The following is a 12,231-nucleotide window of genomic DNA, read 5'->3' on the forward strand; positions in this document are numbered from 1 at the left end:
CCATGCTGAGGCCTCTTTTTATCATTTGCTCGGTTATCCGGAATGATCCCCTAACGGAGCGAAGGATGCAGAGGCCTCTATAAGGGAGCGGAGGGAAGGTGAGTAGGATTATTATTTTTTTCCCCCTAAAGGTAAGGGTCCCCCCCACCCCTCTACCTCCCTCCCTATTGGAGGCTTTTATCTAAAAGGAAGGATTCTCTACCTACTGGGCACGAAAATCTCAGAGAGGCAAAAGCGGTCTTATGAGGCGCTGCTTAGGGGATCACAAAACGAAGAGACTCAAGCCAGCACAGGACAAGTGGTTTTTATTTGCAAAAAAGGACAACGCTTTTCGGCACAAAGTGCCTTCCTCAGGTCCAAACGTCTTATCAGCACTCGTCAATTGCAAAACTGCACAAGTTCGAATCAATGCAGTTTGGCAATGTGCTTATTGGCATGTTCCACTTGTAAAAACTGCATGACCAATATCCACATTGCAACGTAATGTGTCAATCCGGCCTCAACATTTAATATTCCGTTTGGCTGTTTACTTAAAGGGGTACTCCACCCCTAGACATCTTATCCCCTATCCGCCGCTGGGGACCAACCCCCGCAATATAGCACGCAGCACCCACCTGTTACTGCTCCGGAAGCGCTGGACGGTCTGGCTCCCGACCACGGGGACGAAAGATCTTGACGTCATGACTCCGCCCTGTGTGACATCACACCCCGCCCCCTCAATGCAAGTCTATGGGAGGGGCATCACGCCCCCTCCCATAGACTTGTATTGAGAGGGTGGGGCGTGACTTCACTCGGGGGCGGAGTCGTGATGTCAAGATCTTCCATCCCTGTGGTTGGGAGCCAGACCCTCCAGCGTTTCCGGAGCAGTAACAGGTGGGTGCTGCGTGCTAGATTGCGGGGGTCCCCAATGGCGGGACCCCCGCGATCAGACATCTTATCCCCTATCCAAAGGATAGGGGATAAGATGCCTGATCGCGGGAGTCCCGCAGCTGGGGACACCCGTGATCATGCACGCGGCACCCCGTTTGAAATCAGTCCCTGGAGCGTGTTCGGGTCACGCCTCCGCCCCCATGTGACGTCACGCTCCGCCCCTCAATGCAAGCCTACGGGAGGGGGCGTGATAGCTATCACTGATTACAAATGGGGTGCCGCGTGCATGATCACGGGCGTCCCCAGCTGTGGGACCCCCGCGATCAGGCATCTTATCCCCTATCCTTTGGATAGGGAATAAGAAATGTAAGCACCGGAGTACCCCTTTAAAACTTGAGTAGCAGGAAGATGTTATAATCTTCCAGTCTCCTGAATATTAGTCTGGGTGATAGGTTGCTCCAGCTCCAAAGTAGATTTGGCATTAGGAGTCCAGACAACCTGGGTGGCCTCTTCTATGGAAGCTGTGATAATGAAAATGTTGTCACTTTTTTATAGAGACTGATGTAACAGGACAAGTCCCAGGAGCCGGGAAGACCTAGGTAGTTACTGTGTTCTGAAAAATTACAATCTGTTGCCTGTACAGCAATTTACTTTAAAACTTAAAGGGGTACTCTGCTGCAAAGCGTATTTTTTTTTTTTTTTTATTATTAACTGGTTCCAGAACGTTAAACAGATTTGTAAATTACTTCTATTTAAAAATCTTATAGGGTACCTCTCATCAAAAAAAATGTTGATATATTATATATTAATGTATGCAGAATAACTTTACAATTGCATGTTATTAAACAATATGCTTCTTTCTATTTAATTTTCCACTTTGAAGAAATGACCACTAGGGGTCTCCCTACCAGTCCTGGCAGCAAGCATTTCAGACTCATGCTGGAGTCCTAAACACTACGAGCTGCCAGTCTGCTTTGTTCACAAAGGAGAACACTCAGAGCTGCCAGTCTGCTTTGTTCACAGCCTGTTTGGCTGTGAACAAAGCAGGCTGGCAGCTCTGAGTGTTTAGGACTCCAGCATGAGTCAGAAATGCTTGCTGACAGGACTGATCGGGAAAAATACAATAGAAAGAAGCCTATTTTTCATTAACATGCTATTGGAAAGTTATTCAACATTCATTAATCTAAAATATATCAAAAGTTTATTTGATGATAGGTACCCTTTAATCCTTCCAGTACTTATCAGATGCTGTATACTACAGAGGAAGTTATTTTCTTTCTGAATTTCCTTTGTCTGACCACAGTGCTTTCTGCTGACACCTCTGCCCATTTTAGGAATTGTCCAGAGTAGAAGAAAATCCCCATAGCAAACCTATCCTGCTCTGGACAGTACCTCACATGGACAGAGGTGTCAGCAGAGAGCATTGTGGTCTGACAGAAAGAAAATTCAAAGAGAAAAGGACTTCCTGTGAAACATACAGCAGCTAAGTACTGGAAGGATTAAGATTTTTAAATAGAAGTAATTTACAAATCTGTTTAACTTTCTGGCACCTATTGATTTACAAAATTTTTGTTTCCCAGCGGAGTACGCCTTTAAAACAGGAGCCCCCCCACCCTTTAAAAAAAAAAAAAGTGAATTAATTTAGCCCCTAGCCCCTGATGAAGCATGTTCAAGTGAAACACGTTGGGGGGGAGGGGGGCAAGTTTTTAGTGGCAGACTGCAGCTACCATTGGGTACAATAAAGTTATTTCTGAATTTCTGAGAGATTGTTGGATAAGCAACATCAGATTTAAAGTTTTAACACATCTTTCATAACTTAGTAGTTTCACAATATAGTTTTTGTGATTTGAAAAAGAAAAGTGATCAGTTGGGCCTTTTTCTTTATTGTCAGCTAATTACCTTATATTACCTCAAACGTCTGACCACTTTTTATTTTATTTAACATTTTTATTTTTTTATATATATATATTTTACAACTTTTTCTTGCTGTCTATGGTTAGACTAAGGAAATTTTAATTTTTCTTTAGTGGATCTGCACCATTTAAAATGTTCTGGAGTTTGCACTTGTGTCTGCAGACATTGGTTCTGTCCCATTGCGTTGACATAAGCGCAGTCCCGGTTCTGCTATGGAACTTCGAAAGTGGGAACTGAGCAGGGGAATTGCCACTGAAAACCATGAGAGGCTGCTGCATAATTGTCAGTAGTGTGAACAAGGCCTAAAGGTTCAGGAATAGAATTCAGCACAGACAGGTTATTTGGGGACCTATCTTCTTTAAGTAAAGATACCTTTTTTTAAATATTGTTTTTATTTATTTTTTATTTTCTAGATGTCCAAACCGGATGTTTTATCAATAATGGAAAGTGCCGAAGAGCCGTTTGGTCAGGAAAACAATCAGGCCAGGGCCAGTCGAGTGGAAAGTAAGGACTAATCTAAGATATGCTACGCTTGAAGTAGTTTTTTGCCATATATGCTGGGAAAGCTTCCAGCATGTATTTTAAACATAGTGTCCAATTCACCCAACAGGGGCCAAAAGTGTTTTGTTTTGTTTTTTAATTTTTTTGGGCCTGTTTTCAGCTTGGTATGTGTTGATATACCTTTTAGTTCTGCTATGTGAATGAAATAGTGTAGGTGGCTGACATATTCAACACATAGGCTTCTAGGGGGAAAAAGGAATACAATAATAAACCACTGGATCCCCGACCTTGGAGACCCTATTAAAGTCAAAGGGATCCATCGGGACCCGGGGGTGACCAATTAGATTCAGTTGTACTCAGACCTGTTTTGGAGGTCATATGGCACAAAAAACGAGCTGAACCGACCCAGAACGGGATGGAGCACAACGACAATGAGAACTTAGCCTAACCCCTTTAGGAAACGGGTTTTGACATTGAGGACAGGTTTTATTTTAGCATTTTTTTTTTCCTCCTCGCCTTCTAAGAGCCATGACCCTTACATTTCCCCATCCACAGACCCATACGAGGGCTTGTTTTTGCACAACCAACTGTAATTTGTCAACAATGTGGACAGTAGAAAATATGGAGCACTCGCTCAAATCACTCAATGCTTTATTTTGTCCTAGGATACATTTATACAGGGGAGCGGACAGGATTGGTGGCGCGGGGGGGGGGGGGGTAGGTGGCAATGGACAGTAAGGTGCGATATAAAAAACATAGCCAGCACAACTGCCTAATACACGGGTGCACTGTGGCAAATACAGAGTATACAAAAAAAGAAGGTTGCAGCAGCGCTCTTGGTCAAAAAATGGAGGCTCTTAGCGCACTTTTTGATCAAAACGTGTCCCCCATCCACCATGCGGAGGTGGCCTCATTTCGGATGGGACCCTAACACTAATTTCACTCACCTCTGCTGGGCATATGGCCTCTGAATGGGTGACATGCTGGATCCACTATCAATTTAACCCCTTAAGGACTGAGGGGTTTTCGGTTTTTGCACTTTCGTTTTCGCCTCCTCACATTTTAAAAATCATAACCCTTTCAATTTTGCACCTAAAAATCCATATTATGGCTTATTTTTTGTGCCACCAATTCTACTTTGCAGTGACAACAGTCATTTTACCCAAAAATCTATAGCGAAACGGAAAAAAAAAAATCATTGTGCGACGAAATTGAAGAAAAAATGCCATTTTATAACTTTTGGGGGGCTTCCGTTTTTATGCAGTACATTTTTCAGTAAAAATGACACCTTATCTTCTGTAGATCCATACGATTAAAATGATACCCTACTTATATAGGTTTGATTTTGTCGCACTTCTGGAAAAAATCATAACTACATGCACGGACATTTACACGTTTAAAATTGTCATCTTCTGACCCCTATAACTTTTTTTTATTTTTCTGCGTATGGGGCGGTATGAGGGCTCATTTTTTGCACCGTGATCTGAAGTTTTTAGCGGTACAATTTTTGTATTGATTGGACTTTTTGATCGCTTTCTATTCATTTTTTCATGATATAAAAAGCAACCAAAAATACGTTATTTTGGACTGTGAGGTTTAATTAATGATATATTTTTATAGTTCGGACATTTACGCACGCGGCGATACCACATGTTTATTTTTATTTACAGTTCTTTTTTTTATTATTTATGGGAAAAGGGGGGTGATTTTAACTTTTATTAGGGAAGGGGTTAAATGACCTTTGTTAACTTTTTTTTTTTTGCAGTGCTATAGCTCCTATAGGGACCTATAACACTGCACACACTGATCTCTTATACTGATCATTGTTATCCCATAAGGAGCTATAGCACTGCACACACTGATCTCCTATGCTGATCCCTGCAGAGCCATAGCTCTGCGCGGATCAGCAAGATAGGGGCTCGATTGCTCAAGCCTGTAGTTCAGGCTTGGAGCAATCAAACCCCGATCGGACGCCGCGGACACAGGTAAGGAGACCTCCGCCTGCGTCCCAGCTGATCGGAACATCACGATTTTATTGCGATGTCCTGATCAGCCCGACTGAGCTGCCGGGAAGCGTTTACTTTCGTTTTCAGACGCGGCAGTCATCTTTGATTGCCGTTTCTGAAGGGTTAACAGCGCGCGGCACAACTATCGGTGCCGCACGCTGTTAACCCAGGGTCTCTGCTATGATTAGCAGCCGGGACCGACCCCGTTTTTAACACCGGGAGCAGGCTCAGGACGTACAGGTAAGTCCTGAGTCCTTAAGGTGTTAAAAACCTCCTGTGAAAAAGGGGAGGGGTGCACGGCTAGAGAGGGTTCCACTCCCCCTAAATTGCACAGCAAAAACAAAAAGAAACATAGGCAGCACAACTACCTAATACACAAGTGCGCGCTGCTGTGGCAAATACAGAGTATACAAAAAAGAAGGTTGCAGCAGCGCTCTTGGTCAAAAAATGGCGGTTCTTAGAATAAGGCGCGATGTGGTCGATTGCCCACCCACCCCCCACGCCCCAACTCCTGTCCGCTCCCCTATACGAATGTATCCTAAGATGAAATAAAGCATCAAGTTATCTAAACAAGTAACCGGGTGAGTGCTCCGTATTTCTACTGTCTACATTGTTGCAGATGATCTGCCTTTCACATGAGCATCCAGTAAAGGTTATTTAGTGTTGGATAAACAGCCAGACAGGACACTGTGGGTCCGGAAATGGTAGCTACAGCGGTGCCCATGTATCGATTTGGTCTAGTTCAACTGTAATTTGTAATGACACCATAAAATGTACGGTAAAACGGACATCAATATTATTTTTGGGGTGGAATTGAAAAAAACAAACGCAATTTTGCAACTTTGGAGTGGAGGGGGGTGTTCTGCTTTTTTACACAGTGCACTTTACATTAATATTGATATGTCTTCTTTAGTCTTAGGGTCAATACAATTAAACGATAGCCATGGTTACATGTTTTTGTATTATTGTACTACTAAAAAAGTCCAAACTTTTTTTTTTTTTTTTTTTTTTTTAGAAAATAAGAATCCTTAAGTGCCCTATTTTGAGATTCTCTAACTTTGAAAAAAAAATCTTCTGTATGAGGGTGCCTTTTTTTTTTTTTTTTTTTGTGCCGTGATCTCTAGTTTAATATTGGTACAATTTTTTTAATCGGTCAGGGTCTCAGGACTGCTGATAGAGCTGGGAGAAGTGCTTGCTTGGCTGAGTGCTTTACTCCCTGACTTGCTGCGATCTCCTTCTTACTGCAGAAGACGGACTGACTCCATTATAATTAACATAGAATGTGTCGGCAGATGAGAACCATTTGGCCCATCTAGTCTGCCTAATATTCTAAATACTATGGGTAGTCCTTGTCCCTATCTTATATAAAGGAAAGCCTTATGCCTTAAAGGGGTATTCTGCCGAAAAACATCTTATGATAGAAGATGACTGAGAAGATGTCTGACTGGGATACCGCATCGGAGATCGCGGTACCCCTTTGGATAGGGGATACGATGTTTCTCGGCGGAGTACCCCTTTAAGTCAATGGAAACCATCTCCTGCAGTGAGACGAACATTGCAGCAAGTGAGGAGAAAAGCTCAGCCAAGCCCTCCTACCGGCAGTCTCAAACCATCAATGGGGGCCTCGGCACTGACACTGTTTCAGAAAATCCACATTGCTATGTAGTTTTTCACTCTATACTTTAAAGTAAGTTTATACCGTTTATTAATTATTTTTTTTCATTAGTTTCAGAGTGTTGGAGCAGCGGTGCAACGGAAGAACCCAGGTCATTTGCTCCACTGGTTGGAAAGCTGCCCGCAGACCAGTTGTCTTCACAAAACTCTCAAGGCACTCTTATCGTCAATGAAATCGAGAACCCTGATAATAGTTGGAGGGAAAAAAATGTCCATCCCATGATGCCGACTGAACCAGGGTGCCAGTCCAGCAGTGGCCCAGTTGAATATAACTTTCCAGCAGGCCAAAGCTCACCATCAACATTGCCTCTAATGGAGAAGGGAAGACACAGAGAAGATGACATTGTGGACCAAGCAACTGTTGGCACCAAGATGACAGGAACTGCTGAGGACACGTCAGCACAGTCAGCATTACATGGGGTGACGCCTATGCCAACTAACTTTGGCAAACTTGAGAAGGATAATATAGTAATATGTAGACCACATGGATGGTCTAATGTTGGACAGCCATCTAAAACTATGGAGACAAACAGAAGAAAAGATTCCAGCTCTACAGAACAGCCAAGCCAGAGGTTTTGGGGTCTATTTCAGTGCTCATTCTGTAATTTTGTCTTTCAAGATCTCTCTGAACTTCTGCAGCATCAAGAATCCCACAACCAGGAAAAATTCCAAGGTATTGGGAATGAACAGACAAGTCCTGAACAGCAACCACCTCAGCAGCAGTCTTCAACTCCAATCTTGGAATGGAGGCGATACCGCTGTATAGTGTGTGATAAGACCTTCTGCAAGCAGTCTTCATTGGTGACACATCTGCGAATACACACTGGCGAGAAACCATTCTCTTGTCATGTATGTCGGAGAAAATTTAACCAGCGTACTAGTCTCACTGTCCATCTACGAACTCACACTGGAGAAGCACCATTCCCTTGCAACAAATGTAACAGGAGCTTCCGACAACAGTCCAATCTTACTCATCATATGAAGAGTCATCAAAGAGCCGAGGAACTTGATAGGGTAGAGTGGAGTGAAGAGAACACAGCCCCAAGCATTCCTTTCATGTATCTGATATCAGAAGGGGATGAACCCAGCAGTGAAGTTTGGGGCAACAAAGTCCCATTTGTGAAAGATGACAAAGGAGAAGATCCAGGATCATGTAAAAGACCCTATGTCTGTGGTCACTGTTTTAAGCGCTTCACTCATCAGTCCAACCTCATGGTTCATCAGCGCATTCATACTGGGGATCGATCGTATCGTTGCCAAGAGTGTGGCAAGCATTTCACTAGAAGGACCAGCCTGATGGTTCACTTACGAGGTCACACTGGAGAAATGCCGTACTCTTGCCTTCAGTGTGGGAAGAGTTTTCGCCAGCAGTCAAATCTTCTGTACCATATGAAAAGCCATTCCTCACCAACTGAGCCAAAAGCCAATGTGAGCACAGAAAGCGAGCAGACCCCAAAGATGTCTGGGCAGCTGATCGGACCTTCTGGTCAATATGTTGAGCGAGATAACTCACAGATGATAAATATTGGTGGAGGGCGAATCGAAGAAAGCCAGGTTAGGGCTTACCAATGTAACCAGTGTTCTAAATGGTTCCCTAGCTCTCATAGCCTCCTGTTGCATCAAAAGCTTCATATGGAGCAGTCCAGTGCCATCATGCATTGTAGAGAAATTCAGGTCTCCTACCCTATTAATAGAGGCCTTCCACACGCGTATCCTGAGAACATGCTGTCTCCACGTCAGGAACATGATGGTTATCCTCCTCAGCATTTTAAGCTACCTGCACGAGTCGAAGGCAACGTATCTGGGATGCTAAACAGTCTGGAATCCAATGTTATTCCACAGCCAGGACACAGCATTTCCTATCAAAGAATTGGCAGTCAATTGGGAGAGGGAGGACCTCCTAAGGGTCCTTTCCATGTTCTTGGAAGAGGAAGACCAAGAAAAATTACCTGGTTTGGTCAAGGGCAAGGACCAGCCGGGACCTCCACGGCAGGAAAAGCTGTACATAAGTGTTGGAAATGTCCAAGGCACTTCAACAACAAGTCAAACTTAATTGTTCACTTGCGTATACACACCGGAGAAAAGCCTTTCCAATGTTGGCTCTGTGAAAAGCGTTTCAGACAGCAGTCAAATCTGATCCAGCATCTCAAGAATCACGAAGATGTTCTTGGTGATGAGCTCATAACTCGTCCACGGAAGCATGTAAGTAAACAGCAAAATGGAAAAAACATTCAGAATATAGGAATCCCTCAATCTCCAAACAGTGTCCAGGTTCGGTCAGGTTTTCTTCCCTTCGATGGAAACCAAATGCATCACAATGGGCAGCTGTTTCAAGGACCTCACACTATCCATTTGGGTGATATCGCCTCCAGTAGTGAGTGCGTTCCTGATAATTTAGAAGTAAATGGAACCCAGTCGTCATCAGGTGAGAGTACATACAAGTGCAGCAGTTGCTTTAAGACATTTACTCATAAATCCAACCTCTTGGTCCATGAACGTATTCACTCAGGAGATAAGACCTATCGCTGCCTCGAGTGTGGGAAACAATTCAGTCAACGCACTAGCCTGATGGTGCACCTAAGGACTCACACTGGGGAGATGCCGTATTCTTGTTTGCAGTGTAGGAGACGTTTCAGACAGCAGTCCAACCTACTTTATCATATAAAGACAAATACTGTGCAAGGGCAGTTAAACTGTACTGCGGAGAACTCCCCAAGCTCTCCATTGCTTCCTAGATTAGACCCGGGCATTGAGCCTAGTATGAGTTCTGATATGGAGGCTTCCCCCGGGCAAGCCCATTCTTGGGTCCCCCTGGAAACAAATTCTAAGAACGAACCCACATCTGCTTCAACACAAGAGGGAGCAAAAGGAGAGTTCCACTGTCCTGCCTGTGACAAAATATTTACCCACCAATCCAACCTGTTGGTCCACCAACGAATCCATTCTGGCGAGCGGACATACCACTGCCATGAGTGCAACCGTCAATTCAGTCAACGCACAAGTCTGATGATCCACTTACGCACTCATACTGGAGAGATGCCCTATGCCTGCCAATGCTGCGGCAAACGATTTCGCCAGCAGTCAAACCTGTTGTACCATTTGAAGAGTCACGTAGGACAAGAGATCACAGTCGATGCTAGCCAAAGTGCAGAATATGCCGCACCTAGATCTAGGGGCCGTCCTCGGAAATCAGATTCCAACGACGAAGCAAAGGCAAAACGAGTAATTCCTCGAGGCAAACGTACTTACAAGTGCACAGAATGCCCGAGGCGTTACAACCTCATGTCTAATCTGGTGGCACACCAGAAGTCTCATGACCTCCAACCCCTGTATAGTTGCTTAGAGTGTGGAGACAGCTTCCTTCACCAAGGGTACCTTGCTGTCCACAAGAAGCAGCACAGCAAGATAACCCCTCCTAATCATGGTGTACAGTTCTGTTGGAGACCAAACCAAGAGTTGATGGACACCAGAAATAGGGGCTCAGGAGAAGAAAGGAATCTTGTATACACACCGCATGAAAAATAATCATTCTGAAGTCCTACAATGTGTCCAGTTCAATGGGATTAGGTAGAGTAGTGGTTATAATTTAGGTCTCTATAAAGCCTGTACCAAGTATGAAACTTCATATCTGTATTTCAGATAGTACCTGAAATTGGCTACTGCTTTGCTAGGTGGGGTTTACTTCTGATATATTATCCTAATAATAGACTGATTTCTTTTGGAAAACAAAATCCTGAGAAGATCCAACATGGGAATAAAAAAATCTGGTGCTGGTTCTCCAGAGGGTTCTCAGTGCTTTATCAGTAATAGCTGGTAAAGCATCATGACTTCTGAGATGAATAAGTATTGACCGGATTGATCTTTCGAATACTCTAAATGAACGGGTTTGTCCAAGACTAGGAAAAAAACATGGTTGCTTTCTTCTTCCAGAAACGGCTTCGTACCTAAGTTATGTTAGTGTAGAAAGTGACAGTGACTAAGCTGCAGTACCACGCAGAACCATGGGCAGCAAAGGTGGCGCTGTTTTTCGAGGAAAGCAGCTATATTTTTCTAATCCTGCACAACTCTTAAGTGTATCAAATGACATGGGAAGCACTTATCAATAGCCCACTAAGTAACCACTGGGTGGAATATATAAAACTATATACCTAAAAGGCAGTTAGTTTACCATTTTTTTTGCCTGTACCATTACTATTTATGTATAGAATATGAGGTGTGGCATGTTGATTTAGCCCACACACTGGCCGCTTCCATGGTTCATGGATGATTGGCCTATTTTTATTTTTTTTTTCTGAATATTACCCTTTTACTTTATATTTATTTTTATATCAATGTTATGTTTTTTTTGTTTTTATGAAGTAGGTGTTGCATTCCTTTTGTATCGTAGGGATACGTCGGCAGCTACTTCTATGCCATTTCAGTTTTCCTTTAGTAGTTATAGGAGCGTACTCCTCACCACGTAGTCTTTAGTTGCTGTACGTAACGAGTTATTTACGTGCGTATCGTGTAAATACAAGCCTTCTTATTTATGCATTTATTATATATGCGTTTTAGTTTATGCATTTTATATCGGAGTTAATTTTGTATGTTGCCTACTTCCTCTGCCTCACCTCAGATTCCTAACCACAGTTAAACCAGAGCGCACCGTGTGAGCACCTGCTCTACCTCTGTCGAGATGTACATGCCTAGTGATAAAGGCCTTAGAAAGATTGTAGCAGACGGCTATCCTACGGTTTCTGAACATAGAACTTGACCTAAGAAATTGGCTCCATTAATCATTTGGAGAATTTTTCCTTATATACTTGAGAAGGCCCCGGAGCCCTGTTTATTTATTACAGCGCAAAAATGGATGTAAAATTTGCGGTTTGTTGCCACCACTAGGTGGCGATCTGTATGTAGCCGTACATGGGTCATGGATCCAACACAATTTCCTCCAATATGGGCAGAGTCAGAGAGGCGCTTGAAACCAAGGTGAAGATAAAACTTATACTTTATTCCCATAACGTAACGCGTTTCACGGAGGTTCCGCTTCATCATTGCCTGATGAAGCGGAACCTCTGCGAAACTCGTTGCATTATGGGAATAAAGTTGAAGTTTTATCTTCACCTTGGTTTCAAGCGCCTCTCTGACTCTGCCCATATTGGAGGAAATTGTATTGGATCTTTGTCTGTGAAAGGTGGAGCGGCTGCTGGAATTTCATACTATTTGCATTCTGATCCATGGTTGTACTTGGACGTAGTACAACCCCTCTTGGTAAGCGCATATT

At 43.4% G+C, this 12,231-nt stretch overlaps 1 protein-coding gene across 3 annotated transcripts in view; it reads left to right on the top strand.

The window, feature by feature from the left end:
- The window catches only part of LOC130293908 (zinc finger protein 585A-like), a 36,408-nt gene extending 24,499 nt beyond the window's left edge, over positions 1-11,909 (top strand). For 2 of the 3 annotated variants that reach the window (XM_056543160.1, XM_056543159.1), the window contains exons 2-3: positions 3,198-3,288; positions 7,018-11,909. In XM_056543160.1, the coding sequence (XP_056399135.1) occupies positions 3,198-3,288; positions 7,018-10,490 (3,564 nt within the window). In that variant the 3' untranslated portion in view covers positions 10,491-11,909. The remainder of the gene's footprint in view (positions 1-3,197; positions 3,289-7,017) is intronic. The other variant, XM_056543161.1, reaches the window with a different exon arrangement.
- Positions 11,910-12,231: the final 322 nt, after the last annotated feature.

Source organism: Hyla sarda, chromosome 10 (assembly GCF_029499605.1).
Source record: "Hyla sarda isolate aHylSar1 chromosome 10, aHylSar1.hap1, whole genome shotgun sequence".
In the NCBI taxonomy this organism is placed as follows: domain Eukaryota; kingdom Metazoa; phylum Chordata; class Amphibia; order Anura; family Hylidae; genus Hyla; species Hyla sarda.